Source organism: Brachycentrus maculatus, unplaced genomic scaffold, assembly GCF_059751285.1.
Source record: "Brachycentrus maculatus isolate JH-2025_06_01 unplaced genomic scaffold, ASM5975128v1 h1tg000226l, whole genome shotgun sequence".
NCBI lineage: Eukaryota > Metazoa > Arthropoda > Insecta > Trichoptera > Brachycentridae > Brachycentrus > Brachycentrus maculatus.
Window position 1 is genome coordinate 117,444 of NW_028280977.1, and position 20,396 is coordinate 137,839.

At 29.1% G+C, this 20,396-nt stretch overlaps 1 protein-coding gene across 1 annotated transcript in view; it reads right to left on the bottom strand.

Annotated features, from left to right (window-relative positions):
• Nucleotides 1-20,396, bottom strand: part of LOC148306766 (serine proteinase stubble-like) — a 178,174-nt gene that overhangs the window by 12,373 nt on the left and 145,405 nt on the right. Inside the window, exon 7 of the mRNA XM_088264385.1 lies at nt 1,486-1,592. Coding sequence (XP_088120511.1) covers nt 1,486-1,592 — 107 coding nt within the window. The remainder of the gene's footprint in view (nt 1-1,485; nt 1,593-20,396) is intronic.

Consider the following 20,396-nt stretch of genomic DNA (forward strand, 5'->3'; position numbering starts at 1 on the left):
ATTCTGTTTTTTTTTACTAAAAAATATTTTACGATGAAAATTATACAGTTTATTTGAACACATACTGATAAAATATAGTGTTCTTCATTTCTTCAAAACGAATTTATTTTTAACTCTTCCTCTTACTTTTTAACGTAAATTAAACTAACGAAAAAATTATATTCATGAATTACTCAAATACACTCGTTCTTATTTTGTAAACTTTTTTTTACAGTTCTCTTAAGAGTTTAGCAAACATACGGATGTTGTTTACTTAACAGTACAAAAACGTACATCTTACGGGAACTTTGGTCATTAATATCAGCTGCGGTCACACGAATACCTTGTTCGATAAATTGTTACTTGTTTTTCATTATTTTATGTTGCGTTAAAACACAAATTCCGAAGTACCTTAATTATACTCTCTTGTTGACTCAAGTGAAATTTTATATTTTTAACAGACTTCTACAGAAAATAAAACGAGATTTTTAACTCGGATGCATTTAAAAGGAATTCCCACTTAATTGTTATTAAAATTATTATTCGTTATATCAGACAATGGATTATTAACCGTATATATAATTGGAAAAACCAACATACTTCACATTTTTTAAATAATTCACTAGGTGGTTCGTATATGAGTTCGTGGTAGTATCGATGGAAGATTTGAGAGATGTCACTCGATGTTAACTCGAAGCCTGTTCTATCCAAGCACCATTCTACAAAACTTATGCCATTAAATAAACAACAATCTTTACATTCATATACTCATATAAATATTACATAAATGGTATATATTTATTTTTTTAAAAAACTAAATATGTAAAAAAAAAATAAAAAGAGTAATTTTATCACCTCTAGTTTCGAGAATATAACAGACATACTCATCAACAGATGAAAATACAAACGATAATATAAAAATACTTTGTATTTTCACTTGTTGATGAAGACATCTATAGCTCTCAAAATTATTCACAGTATAAACTGAAAATTGCTGAAATACGAGGATTTTTATAATTATTTTTTTATGTTTATTTATATGAATGTATCGACGAATATTTTTATTCATTTATTTTTTTTTATTAATTTTATGGTCAAATATGTTGAAGACACTTACATAATACAGGCTTAGAGTATTATCAATTACATTAATAGCAATTATTGTAGATAGATATCTCGTTGATCTTTTCATGAGATTGATCAAATACATAAATGTACTATGACTTCCAAAACTAAAAAAAAAGTCGTGCGGTAGTCAATCATGGGTAGAATAGTGAATGTCCCATGTGTGATACACATTTATCTGATTTAACTAGCCTAAGACAGGTTGTAAGTCCTGTTAATACCCAGACTTCCATATTCTTCTTCATCTATGTTGAGATGTCAAAAATATTTTTTACTAGGAAACAATTTTTTTTAAATAAAATATACTTAATCCCTTGACTGAGGATGAAACCGTTATAAATTATCGTGTACATTAGAAAAACAGTTTGATAAATGACATACTCATCCACGCAATGTCCAGCTGTGGCAATCCACTCGTGGTTGAGGAGAGCGCCTCCACAGCGATGGGTGCTGGAGAACCCGAAGAAAGATGGCCTCCGTACAGAAACCTAAAACAAAAAATACATTTATATCCTTCGAATTCTTTCAAATTTAACGAAAAATAAATTCATTGTACGTTCTACTCATAAAACATAAATTTAAAAAATATATATATCTACTATACTTTCTACTGACATGTTCAAAGACTACAACAATTCTTCAAATTAGAATGAAATGAGTGGGTATCTTTTTTTCAATTGATATTTTATGAACTTTATTAATATATATTATAAATACGTTTATAAATGTACATGCAAACATAATTAAAACAGATGAGCATAATGATTATTTTTCAAATAAATAAATCAATTGCGTCGTGTTTTTATATTCAATATTCACCTCCCTTGTCCGCCTCCGTAGTGTAATGGTCAGCACGCTCGGCTACCGTTCTGGAGGTCCCGGGTTCGATTCCCAAGGGGGGTAAAATAAATAAAAGTGATTTTTTCACTGTCATATTTATTCAATATTACCCTGGACTGGTACCTGAAGCGGAGGGCTGATCACCTTTCCTTCATGTGTTAAACGATCAAGATAACACTGCGTTTATATGACGCAGTGCCCTTTGCACCATTGGGGTGCGGATAAGGGTTTATATATATATATATATGTAAATACAACAAAAATGATATTTATTAATAGCACCCAAATGATATTATATCTTTAATTATTAAAAATTATGATTTCGTAGTTATATATAGTTCGAGGTGGTATTTTCATTATTACTTTGTTTTACAAAAAGTTTAAATGAAAATTTCACGCGTATATAAACTTCTTTTACAATTATAAAAATACAAAGGCAAAGGGGTGAAACGCGTGGGTTGAAAAAATATTTTTACCCCCTAGTCATTTGGGAATATGCGAAGTGATGATAAAATTAAAATGAAATTTGAAATAAAATGGCCCACGCCACTAAGCAATTATTTCGTAATGTATAATTTCAGCGTGTGGGTCCTTTTATTATTGTGTCGCGCAAAATTCTCCTCTTATCTCACATATTTTCCAGCGTTAACGTTCGGTCGGATGCCTCCGTACTTACTGGGTGATTAATTGCCCACATCTCTTTGATAAAACAAAGCACATTGTACGTACGCGAATGTAAATAAAAGTGTCTGTCACTTGAGGCATTAGCGCACAACTTTTCCTCTGGATTACATTCCGGGGGAATCCGACCATTGTCGCGCACAACGGGAATATTTAGGCCACATTATTGATACCTCAGAAATATAACTAAGCAAAGTTTGCGCACCACAGAAATGTTAAGGCTACATTATTGATACCTCGGTAACATAACTAGACAAAGTTCAAACTGTTGCGCACAACAGAAATATTAGAGCTTCATTTCGATGCCTCAGTAACATAACTAGCAAAAGTTCAAACTATCGTGCACAGCAGGAATACCATTCAGGGTTACATTATTGATACTTTAGTAACATAACTAGGCAAAGTTCAAATTGTCGTGGACAACAGAATTATAAGGGATACATTTTTTATACCACTGTTACATAAGTAGGCAAAGTTTAAATCATAGCCCACAGTAGAAATATTAGGGTTCATTATTGATACGTCTGTAACAAAGTTCAAATTGTTGCGCACAACTGAAATTTTTGGACTACATTTCTGATACCTCTGTAACATAACTAGGCAAAGTTCAAATTGTTGCGCACAGCAGGAATACCATATTAGGGTTATATTAATGATACCTCAGTAACATAACTAGGCACAGTTTAAACTGTCGCGCACATCAGAAATATTAGAGCCACATAACTGGAAAAAATTAATCGGTCTTCACAGCCTTATAAGAAACGGATGTAAACGAATATTCTAACATTTTACAATATTGTTAGTGTTTTTAAAATATGCATTCATCTCAAATTGAGACATCTTTTATATTGATATGTCCGTCGGGTGAATAATCCAGTGGCGAATAGGATTTTTTCACTAAGCCTCCACTTGTTTACGAATCATTTTAGCTCCAACAAAAAAATAAATAATAAAGTAATCATCTAAATACCAGGTTGAGATGTGTTTGAGAGACTTTCATTTTCCTTCATAAAAAGACTATAAATATTATATCTCAAGTTGAGATCCTTAATATATTTTTATTTTATCTTAAAAAATTAACAGACATTGATTTCACCACTTTTTTTATTCATATGATTCAACCTACCGGTTTCAACAATGCATTGTCATCATCAGGGTTTATTTTAAATATATGAAAAAAAATTAAAAAAACATTAAAAATATTATAATACTTACACAAAAAAAAAACTTCCACACATTCCAAAAATCCTAAATGTATTGTTGAAACCGGTAGGTTGAATTATATGAATAAAAAAAGTGGTGAAAACAAAGTCTATTAATTTTATAAAGATTTTATAAAATGTACCACAAATTATCTGCGGAAAATATTCAAAAAAAAATATTTTTCATTTTCTTTATTCCTAATCACGTTAAGGGAAAATGTACTTTGTATTATTAATTTTATGAATATTTTCTCAAAACGTGATCGGAAAACTGGTCAGTTGTTAAAGGAGAGTAAAATCATTAGTCCCGCAATAAATCTAGCCGATAATCGTACTTGAGCGCTTAATATGAGGATCTACAATAAAGATATATTTGTATTAAGGGTTAAATTGCATGGAAGAATTCCATTTAGCCACGTCTAAGTCGTATTATTAGTATGTGGGTCTCATACAAATACCGCCCATGTACATATTAATGTACGGTAGTGGTTCTCCAAGGGGATGATCGTTACGATTAATGATATAATGAACTGATCATCTGGCCACTAAGATGGGGCGAGGGGGTGCTTGAATCACCAGAGTGGAAAGCCGCAAGAAAATAGGACTTATTTCATTTAAAAGCTTCATAGATACTTCACGAACTTTTATTATTTCATTGATATACTTTTCAGACATTTTTACTATTAAGTTTTTATAAAGGTTATTAATATTGAGTACTTTATCGTATTTTTTATATTAATGAAAAGGATATTTTCTTGCGTTTCTCGAGTATGTGAATATAATCCAGGATTCAGACATCATATTCATACTAAAGAATTTCTGCTTAGTGAAAAGCTTCTCTCAATCTCATCATAGATTTCTCTAGTAAAGTTTTACTGTTTAAAAATTTAAGTAATATGGTTGTCAATTATGGGTAGAATTGGTGAATGTTACAGGTGTGTAAAGTGATCACATAAACCAGCCAATGACGGTTGTAAGCCACGAAATGCTCAGACTTCCATATTCTTCTTCATCTTTGTTGAGATATAAATAATGTTTTTTTTTTATTTCAAATTTTCAAATATTTTTTTTTATGAGATTTCTTAATTTAAATCATTAACATTACTGAGACTTATAAAAATAATTTCTGCCTACTCAGAATAATTATTTACTATGCCTAGTGAGGAAAAAGTGTTTCCTTTGTTTGCTTATAATTTAATTTACTTTGATAAACTTCGTTTTTTTGGCATTTCAAACTCAATTGATGTAAAAACATATTTGGAACCAATACTTTCATTTCATGTTTTTTTTTTCCGGACGCAGAAATTGTCTGAATACTTCTCATTGTTTGTACATAGGAATTGTTTTAAGCAAATACAATTTGGTGATCATCCTCGTATAATAGTATGATACTTACTCCGGAAATTGTCGCAATAGTTTGGACGCAACGGAACCTTTGGTCAGACAGTTCTCGTTAACTTTTATTTGGTCGTAAACGGACTAATTACTCTGAGGTCAAACTATGGTCATTGCGAAGAAGGTTTGTTCTCTGCGCGGTGCTAATTTATTGTACAACAAATCAGTGAACCGATTCTAGGACATATTGTGATAGTGAAAACGCTGAAGTGTACGGTTTGGATTTTCTCCATACATGTTAATTTAAAAAACTTTTATTAATTTTTTTTAGTAGATGTTAAAACTGCAATTCTCTTGTAATTTATTTCCGATGTAGTTAAAATTAAGAATGCCATAATATACTCAACTGAAGGTAGCACCGAGAGCCGAAATTCCACGACAATCAGAATTACAACTAACAAATGAAAGCAATCGAACAATAGTACGTTTATCTGTCTTAAATTTATAGATGTTAAATAATGGCCAGAATAGTAAATGTCGCCAAAAGAGTGTCGCCAGGTTCCAAGCCCTGAAATGCTTGAACATCCATCTTCTTTCATATGCAAAAAAAAAATGCTTCATCTTAAGCTACTAAAAATACTGGAATGAAGAATATGGAAGTATGGGCATATACGGGGCTTACGACCGTCATACCTCTTATTATTATTATTGTTGTTATATACAATATATAAATATATATATATATATATATATATATATATATATATATATATATATATATATATATATATATATATATATATATATATATATATATATATATATATATATATATATATATATATATATATATATATATATATATATATATATATATATATATATATATATATATATATATATATTTATATATATATATATATTATATATATATATATATATATATATATATATATATATATATATATATATATATATATATATATATATATATATATATATATATATATATATATATATATATATATATATATATATATATATATATATATATATATATATATATATATATATATATATATATATATATATATATATATATATATATATATATATATATATATATATATATATATATCTATATATATATATATATATATATATATATATATATATATATATATATATATATATATATATATATATATATATATATATATATATATATATATATATATACATATATATATATATATATATAATATATATATATATATATATATATATATATATATATATATATATATTTATATATATATATATATATATATATATATATATATATATATATATATATATATATATATATATATATATATATATATACATATATATATATATATATATATATATATATATATATATATATATATATATATATATATATATATATATATATTTACATATTTAAAAAATTAATTCGATTAGTAAAAAGCATTAAACACGTATTAATGTTTTAATCAAATAGAATAAATCTACCAACCAAAACCTCGTAAGGAGAATTTTATTTCGAGAACGAAAAATAGTATTATCTTACACAGGTAATTGATATTTCCCGGATCGAAATATATTTCCATGGAACTGATCAAAGCGTAAATTATCAACGTAAGTAATAAACATCAAAGCAAAAACCAATTCGTGTATTACACAAAATAAGCTTTGATAAATACCTCAGTGTATGCGTATTCATTTTCAATTTCAGTCGATAATAATTTCGTTTACGAAATACTACGGCGTCAGCCCAGGGGTTTGAGACATATTAGAATGCCACACTCAATTCGAGATATTTTATCAATTTACTGATCCTGCGTTTCTTTTCAGTAACGTGAATACTTCAAACAAATCTTGTGAAACTTGAGATGAAGGTAATATTAATTCGTTTACGTATTGTAGTTGATGCTTTATAAACATCAAATATGGTATTCTTGGAAAATACACCAATAAATAAACGAATGCATAATATTTAGATTGTGCTGTAGTATTATTTTTATTCTCTCCTTCTCCTTATCTCCGTCTTCTTTGTTCATTTCTTCTTCTTCTTCTTCTTTCTTATAGAAATTCAGATCTGTCGTTTATTCTTCTCTTGTGATGTGGACTGCCAGCTGTCACACCATCGCTTTTGAAGTCTTTCAGATGATTTTCTTCCGTCTGAGTTTTTTCGAAGAACATTTACGGCCAGTCTATTTGTTAATGATACTTTTGATGAATGATTTTTCATGACTAGTGTTAATTATCTTTAATTATTGTTTATATTGATATCGACATTCTGTGCCGCATGGAGTCGAATGAATGGCTGTTCAGTTTTGGGTGAATTTATTTCGTCATTTTTGTAAAATACCACCTCAAGAGCACATTGCTGTTATATTAATAATATGATACCTATTATTTTTTGTCAATTTGTTGTCAATAATGGGTAGAATTAGTGAATGTTACACGTATGTAAAGTGATCACTTAAGCCCCATAAATGCCCAGACTTCCATATTTTACTTCATCTTTGATGAGATGTCAAAATATAATATAAAAAATAACTCCTGTAATTGGAGATAATCCAGATTTGTGAAGTATTTGGAGACACTTAAAATGTTGTAAATATGATACCTTGTTTATTCCTTGACAAAACAATAAAACAAGTTAAATCGGTTAAGAGTTATAATTATAGATGTAGTTTGGTCTACTTTGATTTGTTTAACGTCCAACTTGATTTATAAAGAAGGGAAAACCTATTAAAAGTATAAAAGAAAAATATGGGTTCTTAAGGAAGTAATGAGAGTGACTTAAAAAGAAATTTCTTTGAAGAGCCACCCTTTGCGTATCCGCTAAAGGACGGGGTATGAGATCGATTACCCGAGATGACATATCACACAACCGGATGATAAACGACATGCCAATATTCAATGGACCATTTTCCTTTTAACAAATAAGTACGAGAATCATTTCAGACGAAATAAGAAGGTACAGTATAGGTACTCCATGTACTCAGTCTATGCAATATTATACTAAATCTCATTCATCATAAACTGGTAATGGTACCATGTATCCTTAAAAGGATTGGGATTTTTTTTAAATAATAATGAATACGTAATCTTGACAGGGTTATTGATGATGTATCAGTATTATATTGACGTTTTGAAAACATATCTTATCTTTTTTTTTTCCCAAACAAACAAAAAAGCTTGTCAAATCGGGAATATTTAAATTTTGATTAACTTACAATTTTTTCATCCATTTTTCTTATTTTTATTTTTTTTAAAATATTGGTTTTATCGCAAACATTAAAAAATATATTTACTAGTCAATTTAACTGTGTGTTGGGGAGATAGACTAAAAGATATTTAAAATTCGAACCCTGTTTTTTTCTTTTTCTTTTTTATAAATCTTATAAAACTCCACCGACAAGACATACAAGGTGGCTTGGTGGGCCTCTGCATATTTTTTTTAAATATGTTTAAAATTGTGATTTTAATAAATATATAAATTTATGTTTATAAAAATAAATAAAAAATAAAAATTACTTACCAAGTATTTTAATAAACAAGTATTGTAAATTGACCTCGACTCAGTAAACTTAGTAAGGATACATTATTCAAAATTAAAATTGTAAATATGTGTACAGTCAAAAATAAATAAATTAATAAATGACATATACATTTGTATACATGTACGAATTTTTATTTGAGTTAACAATTTGTTTCTCTATAGACACTTCGGGCACGACGAGACAGAATTTTTTTTAGACAGAAAGAACAATATATTTGTGTTCAAACACTGTTTTTGTAAGATTGAATAAATAAATGGAATAATTGAAAAATATTTTTTCAAGTACGTCTGAAAAATATTTATGAAATCCGTTTGAATGTATACAGCCTCCATCTGATCTCACTCAGTCTACTGACAGCCCATTAGTATGATTACAAAATCGATTTGACATGACGGTTGTACTGTGATGTGATGCCTTGCTAGAGAGTTATGTAGCATATAGTTAATTATGAGTAAACTAATATTTAATATTATTTATTTCAATCTTTAAAAGGATAACCTTTTATATTTTAACAATCGAACAAAAGGTAGCGTTAGTGAATTGTGGCATCGCTGTATTTTTGAACATGGACCTTTTTATAACGTCGCCAACAGTATCGTAAAAAGAATTTTTAATCAGGGAAAGCAGTAGAAAAACAGCGATTTATTATTCATTTTTTAAACTCATCTGTCATGGCTCAAACAATACGTGTTTTGTCGTGGAGAAATAACTGAGACAACTTTTTTTTCAATTTTTTTGTATTTCATTAGGGTAGGCACTGCTTATGTGCCAATATGAAATTCACGCCACTGGTCGCCACTGGTCGCCAGTAGCTACTTAGTAATTGACTGATTAGGTTGTAATAAACGTTCAAAAGAAGCAAGATTGGGCGAAAATGGAGATCACTCGTGAAGGTTTGCATTGGATGATATTTTTATGACTTTAATAAAGGTCTTTTTCAAAAACAATGCACAGAATCGCTTTGTGCAACTTTGGTAATGAAGCACCATCATAAAAAACTGTTTATAATTTAGTCGTTTAATACGTCCATGAAAATAAAAATGTGTCCATGGAAGCTAAACTGGTGGTTCACAACTGAATACTGGTACCGATACTAATATATGGAAGCGAAACATGAAATCGGCAAAGGAAGGATGAAAGCAGAGGGAACGCCGTTGAATTGCGTTCCCTCAGACAAATGTGTAGAAAATCGTTGTATGACCGAAATTAAAACGAGGATGTGTGAAAAATGTGATTTATTTTTAACAAATTTTTATAAATTCGAGTTTTAGTTTTAACGGACACTCCTTCTCCCCAATTAGTCCCTTATTTCGAGGTTAAACTGTACTTATGCCAAAATGCCTTATCAAAACAGAGAAAAACCCAAACGAGTTAAATTATTCCCGAAAATGTTCAGAATAATATTTCGATCAAAGGAAAACCTTTTTAAATAAATTAGCCAAATAGATGGACCACATCGCATTCATTAGCCAAAGTTTTCCAATTTTCAATCGATGTTTTCGAAGGTGCGAAAAGGCTCTTTAATCACGACGGGCGGGGTGGGAGTTTGGAAAAATCTTTAAAAAATAAAAGAGAAAAGCTTGATTGATGACAGTCAATACTTTTCCAACCCCTATTCAGGTTTATTGTATACCAACCTTCAGTCTATGACAGCTTTGAATTCTTAAACGAGTAAATTGAAACGTTGAATTTACAAACGTAACGAAATTACAAGGGTATTTCTGGTTCACAATGTGAAAATAAGAAAAACGGTACCTTAACATCAACAAATGTATTTTTATATTCTGTAGTAGACTAAGCTATATTTTAAAATATATTTGTGATATTGGAAATGTATTTTAAATTACCATTTGAAATTATTTGAAGGCACAATGATCGATCACACGAACTTTTGGCAATGCCTTAAAATCAAAAGTACGTATGTATATATATATATATATATATATATATAAATATATATATATATATATATATATATATATATATATATATATATATATATATATATATATATATATATATATATATATATATATATATATATATATATATATATATATATATATATATATATATATATATATATATATATATATATATATATATATATATATATATATATATATATATATATATATATATATATATATATATATATATATATATATATATATATATATATATATATATATATATATATATATATATATATATATATATATATATATATATATATATATATATATGTTTATATATATATATATATATATATATATATATATATATATATATATATATATATATATATATAAATATATATATTTATATACATATATATATATATATATATATATATATATATATATATATATATATATATATATATATTTATTTATATGCGTATATGTGCATATATGTGCGTGTGTGTGTGTTTTTTTTAAACTAAATACAAATACTTTTTGTAAACCGTTTATAGGATAAAATATAAGGTGGAACGACGAAACCCGGTTACTGGTCAAATATTATAAATGTTGAAAAAACTGTTTATTTACAAGTAGTTATTAAATTATAGTAATAGTTATGAAATACAGTTCCTCCAAGAAACGTCAATTTATCCGTAGGAATAAGGAAGTACAACCACGTTTACCCTAGGCATTGATGGTATTCCATATATTCTGCCGACTATCCCTTCTCTGTTTTCTTTCCCATATTGTAGTTATATTCCTTATACTTAGCTCCTTATTTCCGCCATCTTCACACCTTCAAATGTCTTCCGCACTTATGCTCAGTTTACAAAAATATACTGAGCATAAATGATTGAAAAATTTTGGTAAATGCGATAGAATGCTCTTTGCACCGTTGGGTTCGGTGTAAGTTAAAAAAAAACATATAAAATAATAAACCGTATAAAAACGTAAATTTAACAAAAATATCAATTTTAAAACCTTGGTATTTAACCATATTGTCTATTAATTTTGGCTTGAAAATTATTTAATATTTTTTTAATTCTTTCTGATAAATCAGTTGTACGTCAGTTTTTCAAATAACACGTAAATTTTACGTTCAGTAAATAATGTTTGGTATGTTTTTTGTTACAAAATAAATAGGTAATATGAAACTTCGTTCTTAAAATAATATTTATAACTATAGAAATATATTAAATAACATTTTCCCTCGATATTATGCTAATTGATATTATACCGTATTCAAAATACGGTATAATATCGGGGAAATATGATCACGTGGAAAGATGATTTTTTTACGCACTATCGTAAATCTGGGGTTTGAAATTACGTAATTTTAAAAAATATCGAACGTCAAAAGTAGATGTTCGTTGTTAATTGATTTGGCATTATCTTTATGGAAAATCGTGATGATTTAATTATATAAACACTTTTTGAGTTTATAAATGTAAACACAACTAGTTTTGAGTACCATAAATGTAATCAATTCGGTAAAGATTTTAAAATGAATCTCTTCAAAATAAAAATCTTACTCAAAGCAATCATTGATACTGGCGCAAACTGGCACGTGTAGTGAAATATGATTGTCAATCTTGCATAGAATGGTGAATGGTACACGTGTATAAAATGGTCATAAGTCCTGTATACACCCACATTTCCATATTCATTTATATCTTCACTGAGATGTCAAAATGTAAAAATAACAAGTAAAGAAACAAGGGTGTAAACAAGGATTGGGACATACCCAAACTGTATTTTTTTTTGTAAATGTTGAAAATATTAGTAAATAACCACTCATCGAGATTTTTATGTCTACCGGTTTCGAGACATACCCGTCTCTTCGTCAGGACAATCACCACCGCAGCATGCAAACAATACCACTCTTCACCACCATAGCACTATTCACACACTTAAAATTACACAAAATGTTTAACACGTGCGATTTTTGGTCGAGTATATAAGCTGGTTTATTAATATGTGTAATCATAGTGCATGTTTAATCTCGGCTCGTAACGCATGTTTGGGCTGAAACATTTAGTGCATGTTGATCTTCGGGTTGACCAAAAATCGCTTGTGCTAAATATTTTGTGTACTTTTAAGTGTGTAAATGGTGCTTTGGTTGTGAAGGGTGGTATTGTTTGCATATTGTGGTGGTGATTGTCCTGACGAAGATATGGGTACGTCCCGAAACCGGTAGACATAAAAATCTCGGTGAGTGGTTATATACTAATATTATTAACATTTTTGTAAAACAAATAAGTTAAAATGACTAACCACAAAGTAAATGCTTTAAATATTAAAAATATTGAGAATATTTCATTTTTTATTGTTTATTTTCTCTTAATGCCTTACATACGTTAAACAGCGATTTAAGTTTCCTGAAACCCAGGTAACATTTGACGCAATAGATTTTTTTTAAACGAATTAAATAAAGATATGGTTTTGAAAAGAAAAGAATTATTGAAAGATGAAAAGTATTTACATAGAAAGATTAAAAATATATCCATATAAATGATGTGGACGCGTTAGTGGCCCGTTGGCACTGTTCCTATCTCCTCAGAGGTTGCAATTGATTATTTTTCCATATTTTTTCTAAAAAAATGTTCAATTCTAATACATAATATTAAAACAAAAACAAAAAAAGTGCGTGAAGGTACTGCCAACCTCTTGCATGGACGTCCGCGTTCTGAAGTTGAATTTTGAAAATTCCTCCTTAATCCATTTTATAACGTTTAAAAAAATAAAAAAATTAAAAAAAATTTAAAAATTTAAAAAAAAACACCTCCGTAGTGTAATGGTCAGCACGCTCGGCTACCATTCTGGAGGTCTTGGGTTCGATTCCCAGGGGGGGTCAAATAAATATATGTGATTTTTTCACTGAAATATTAATTCAATACTACCCTGGATTGGTACCTGAAGCGGAAGGCTGATCACCTTTCCTTCATGTTTAACGATCAAGATAACACTGCGTTTATATGATGCAGTGCCCTATGCACCATTGGGGTGCGGATAAGGGTTTTATTATTATTATTATTATTATTAATGTTTAAACGCAATACCGTTACTCCTATTCCGTAAAGTTATACCGTAATATTAACAATTATTATTATTTATTTACTTAGCATTTAAAATCTCCCCATAGTCATTCCATGTACTGCTTTGAGTATAATTATGAAAGGGTATTCGACATTTCAATTGATTCAAGATAAACATATGTATGGTTTATTATCATCACATTCTAATTAATATGTAAATAATTGTGTTCGCTTATTTGATGAAGGAATTTTAGATGGCATAGATGGATATTTAAGCATAATATGCCAAGAAAACAAGGGTATAACTCGTACTTCAAAAATATTTACAGAACCTTATATTCATGCAAAGAAAATATCGGTTTTACTTTCATAATATGTTTAATATTGTATTCAAATACAAAACAAGTATTGTTTGAAAGATAAAAAAATATGGATGAAATGGCTTGAATAGTTAACAATTTGTAGAGAGAAATCATGTTTTAAGGGGAAAGTCAAATCTTCCTCTAAGGTATAACATCACATAACACATAACATTATATAATAATTTAATTACGATGGAAACAGTTACGTTTAAAAATAACATTTTTCTCTCATATCATCATACGAGAGAATATTTCTAAATAAATATTTTCAAAAGAAGTAAAAATATTTTTTCAATGTGGTAGAGTACGTTTTCGTATTCATCTACTCAATTCTCCGAGTTCATTATGCCTCTGAAAAGGTTCGTATGTAACATTCCGTGAACGTGTCTGAAAAATGCATTTGCAACATTTCCATTTGGAAAGATTTGATAAGAAGAATAATGGTCCTGTTGATGTTGTGAAGTGGTGTTTAATATCCGGGAAAGTTCGCGTCTCGTCGCCTGCAAATACCCGCCATTTTCATTTAAGAACCATTTTTAGTTTGTTTTCCCGCCGTTTCGTTCCTACGGCGAGCAGAGTGACGAGGAGTCACCGCCAACTACGACAGGCGGAGATATTTAGTTTTTGCGCTCTCATTCATTTGCATAGAAAGTTTAAGCGAATAAATTGATGATCAATGATATCAAGTATCCATCTGTTTATTGTTTTTATATTTTACCATGTATTAGTATTAGTTTTGGTTATTTAAAAAAAAAACCTTTTTGTTACTTTATTATTTGTGTTCCAGTCTTGTAAACCTTAATCCCATGTCCCAAAAAGAGAAATTGAAATTACTCATCGGGAATATTATATGTGTATATGATTTATGTATTGCAATATATTTTGAAATAAATAAAATAAAAAAATAAAGATCCATCTTCTTATCTTATCAAAATGGACCCCAAGAATTCTATGATGGAGACCTTAGGAGAACAAAAAAGGTGTCGGAAGACCCCAAAAGAGATAGTCCGACGACATAGTCGCTATGGGGGTTAAAAATTGTCTGCAAGCAGAAACGAACTGGAGAAAATGGAGAGGAAGGAAAGAAAGGGAAGAGGCCTATATCCAGCAGTGGAGGTCAGAGGGCTCATAAAGAAAAAGAAGAAAAAGGTATCATGTATGACTTCAAGTGTGGACATATTACGTGATTTAATTAACACATTATTCAACATATTGGATTTCGGGATTCATTTATTTTAACTGGACAGTTTGAGTTTCAATGTAAGATAATAAATAACGTCTCAGACGTTTCTTGAAGGGTGTGAAAAAATATTTCTTAAATCACCATTCCCTAATCATAAAAAGCAAAATAGAAGGTCGACGAGGTGTGCGCAGAAGACAAATCTCCTGACTCCGGAATAAATGAGATTGGATGGGGTTCAGGATTATCAAGGCGCTGTTTAAAACTGATTAAGCTGATAGTCGACGTCAGGGGGACCTGACATGACACACATCAGAATAATACATTTTTATTTATAAAGTCATTAAAAAACCCAACTCTGAGTCCGCCATTCAATATAAATATATTAGATTAATGTGGTATACTTAATTCAAATTCATATACTTGGGAAACGATTATTTTTTCTTAAGCATAACTCAATGCAAATAGAATGGATTTTTAGTTGTTATTCCAGCTATTAATAGCATGTTTAACATACAAATTTACAATCTAAATTCGCAATCCGTTACTGAAATCTTTATATTTGAGGGGCATTAATGGTTAGTTAGTTTAAAATTACAGTGATGTTTTACTTAAAACGAAAAATGGTCATTGTTTTCTTTATATTCGTTAATCTACGCAAAAGAAAGTGAGTACCACTCTGCGGAGTTCGTTTTATTTTTTTGTGTAATTACTTTTTCAAGTAGACTCCGAGAGCCGAAGGGCACCGTAATAATTAAATTTTCTTGTAAACGCGAACGACACTGGCAAATATTTCAATTCTATTCATTTCGAATTAAAGTAAATTTAAATATCGGTCTTCTTTCTCTGGGTTATTAATGGATGGGAACCCAAGAATAATAAAACAGAAGATTTTGTTTTATCGTCAAGGGTGCAATTATTTCTTAATTATTACCAACCCTATCTATTGTGTGTTTAACTAAACCTTGTATTAGATAAATGTTTTGTAAACATTCTACTTTTTTTAGTGGAATTAACAAAATCATTTTTTTTGTACATTTAACAAAACAAAAATTTAATAAAGTTTATAAATAGAGCCTATACAATTTTGTGGGAATGAGTAAATAAGAGAGTTGCATAAAACATATTCAGAAGAGTGTGTCCAAATACTTGTTCACAAAATCTGGATTATCTCCAATTACAGGAGTTATTTTCATATTATTTTTTGACATCTCATCAAAGATGAAGAAGAATATGGAGAATATATCCATATTCTTCTTCATCTTTGATGAGATGTCAAAAAATAATATGAAAATAACTCCTGTAATTGGAGATAATCCAGATTTTGTGAACAAGTATTTGGACACACTCAAAATGTTGTAAATAAATTATCTGGTCAAATTATAAGCTTAAATAATAAAAATGAAAATGGTATTTTCTAGCGTTTCTCATGTGTGTGATTAAAATCCAGGATTTGGACCTCACATACTAATATAAGAGTTTCTGCTTAGTAAAAAAAAGCTTCTTTACATCTCACCAATAGATGTCTCTAGTGAAGTTCTAGTGATTCAAGAACAAGGTTTCTAAATTGGTTCATATATAAAGAAATTCCAAGAATTTGAGTAGTGTGGTTGTCAATAATGGGTAGAATTGGTGAATGTTACACGTGTGTAAAGTGATCACTTAAACCAGCCGATGACGGTCGTTTAAGGTCTTCTTCATCTTTGATGAGATGTCAAAAAATAATATTCAGAAGAGTTTTTTTTAAATAAATTAGTATAAACTTTCATGAAACATGTGTAAGATTCATCCTGAAATATTTTACATTCTAAGAGACACATGAAAACATGATTTAATTTTTTTTAACCATAATTGGGTGTATCTTCATTCTTTGATCACAAATCTGGGTTTGTCTACAAAGGAATTATTTATATTGACATCTCAACTTAAATTGAATGGAAATCTAAGTATTTTCAGGGCTCATGGCCTGTCTTCACCACGCTTTGTGAAAAATCAAGCTCCAAAACAAATGTTACTGCATCAACCGAAATAAAACATGGTAGGTTCTTAATCAAAAAGTGTAAAACGAGATTTTGTCTATGTACCATACCGCGGAAATGGCGGGAAAAAATCATGATTAATGACGTAATTACGAGGAAAAACCGTAAAATACGGTTTTCATTTCCTTGCTCTTCCACGTCCACTTAACCAAAATAGAACCACCACAGGCAAAAGTGCCTACTCATTACTTAGTCACTAAAAATTTTGCTACAAACTTGTTTATTTGGCTTACCTGTAATGTTTTTAACTATGGCTAGTGTATTAATAATTGTTTGTTTTTTTATTTATACCACATATAATAGTAAAAAAATAATCACCATAATTTATAAAAAAAGTTTTTGACAGCCAATAAAATGCGAGATGATGCGATCTACTTCAAATCTTCCCACTTCCGTTAGCTATTTATGAATAGCTCTTTAATTATTAATTTATTTTTTAATGACTTTATGGGTATGAAAGCAGGTTGCACAACTTTATTGCTATATACGTTATAATCAAAATTCTTTAGATTAGAAGTATGTGTTAGAAGAAGTTTTGTTTAATTTTTTTGTGTTTTGGATTTTGTTATTTGTTGTATAAAGTGTTTTATAGTAAATCACTCTAATTATTTCTCAATAAAATTAGTTATGCCACTAAAACCTGCGAAATTTAATATTTCTTTTAAGAACAAGAATATAAAAATAGATTTTCATTGATTGATTCGGCAGTCACATTGTGGTAATACGAGTATCTGTCCATTTTTAATTTATGTTTTACTTGGTAAATACCATTATTAAGTGGTATTTACTAATTAAAACATGAATTTTAAAAATAAAACGTATCTCTATAAAGATAAAAGTAATATACTGCAGTTAAATTACCTAAAAAACGATGCATTTTTCCATCATTCAGTAAACTTAAATAAATTTCTTACACGCATAATGTTGTTTTTTAAATCAGATTATGCAAAATACCTTTTAAGAAAAAATAAACCTTTATTTTAATGGTTTTTACAAACGTGTTATCATGCATTATTTTGTGAAAAGGATGCAGAAATTGCTCCCCTTATTATGCAAAAAGGATAAAAAATACAATGGACTATGCCATGTCACGCGTCACGCACTTGTCCACCCCTCCATGTGAATAATGTAATGTACTCTACGACCCCCTAGAGCTTCGTCAGCTCACTAATAAGGCTCTAGGCCACTGATGTTGGCTACCATTATCCATCTTGGAAAGACAAGTTTTTCGGCCAGCATCCTGAAAATTCAGGAACTATAATTTAGAAATAAAAATGGAATTGAAGCATAGAGTTGGCAGAATAAGGATGAAAGTAAACTGAAAGCGGTCGAAATCTGATTTCTCAGATGAATGTGCGACAAAATAATGTATGATAGATGTCGGAGTGGTGAAATAAGGAAGGAATGACAGGCTGCGATGAGAAATTTTAAGTTATCGATAAAATTGAGACAGGTGCATTGAGATGGTTTGAGAATGTGAACCAAATGAGTGTAGAAAGAACAGTCACACAAAATTATGAGGGGAATGTAGTTGGAAGAGAAGTAAAGGATAGCCGTTTATGAAGGAGTTGCAAAAATTTTAGCACTAAAGTTGTCAATCACAAGTATTATGGTTACTGTTGCGCTTGTGCAAAGTGATCACTTAACCAGTTTATGATGGGTCATAAGTCCTGCAAATACCCAGAACTCCATATTCTATAGATGTCAAAAATGCAATAAATAGGAAAAAATTAGATGGTTGTTTTTTTTATAATTATTTGTTTTAATGTCAGATTTAATATCAATTTGGAAACTTCTTTATCAAAACTGCTATTTGACTGACCAGTTTCGAACAAAGCGAATGACAGACATTGCTTGGAATACAATTTAATAATTCTTTTTCCTACGAAATTTTTCACAATACAAATTTGACAAATATTTGAATTTTTTGCACAAAAATACATATTTTACCCAATTGTCTGCCCTTTAGTTCTGCGTCGGTAAATTGTCACAAAAACGCGTTCAACGTCAAAAAAATGCGGTAACGTGGTACGCCGTTTATTACGAGTAAAAGAAATACATTCCGCTGACAGTTACAAAGCCTTTATTCAATTTCCTGGACCGGATATGCGCCGAAAAAAGATGGGGGAAGGCGAAATGATTTTCGGAAACTTCCCTAACAACTCTTGTTCTAACCGGACGTCCGGGATAGATTAGGAAGCCCCACGGCCCCACGCGTTTACCAGCCGAAAGTTGAGTCGAAAAACTTTCTGTTATTTCAGTTCCACTGGGAATCGTTCATAAAATAAACGATACAAAACTAGAGCTAACTAGAACTTGACTACGGTCTTAGGTCCATATTTAATGAAGACGAATCAGTCGTGATAATTATCCCCTTTTCAAAAACTTGAAAGGAATATACCTACTATACGTTATACGTACGTTATAAACATAATATAAGAAAAATAATAATTGGGTTGAAATGGTGGTGCTCAATCTATACTATGTATATTATTAATCTTGAAATTATTTATGTGCTTAAGATTTAAAAGAAAAATATGACAACATCAAAATGAAATAGCCAAAAAAATGTACACTTTGAAAAAAAAAATTGAATAATAAAACACTTGTTTTATTATTCTATTTTCTTTCATTTTTAGATGTAAATTTCACTCAAATATGCAATTTATAATATATGTAATTAAAATTTTTTTAAATATTAATTAATTAATATTCGTCTTTGAATACGTTTTGAATTATTAAAATAATAATTTTAAATAATTTGTATTCCACCATTTTCATAAAATGCTACCTCAAGGGCGCTTTCTTGTGGTTTTTGTGACAAAGATATGCGTTTTTAGTTTTTTTTTTAAAGATCATCCTACCCTTACTGTTTCTTATCGCTGGTGAAAAAGTATTTCATGCCATCGGTCCGCGACATCAAAGGCACGTTGGCCTAAATTTAGTGGTCTGGTTGCGAGTTGGTAATATCATTGGAAAAATATATAAATTATAAAAAATAATGATAAATTAAACAAAAAGTAATGCGTTACTGAAAGGGTCAAATTTTGTAAGT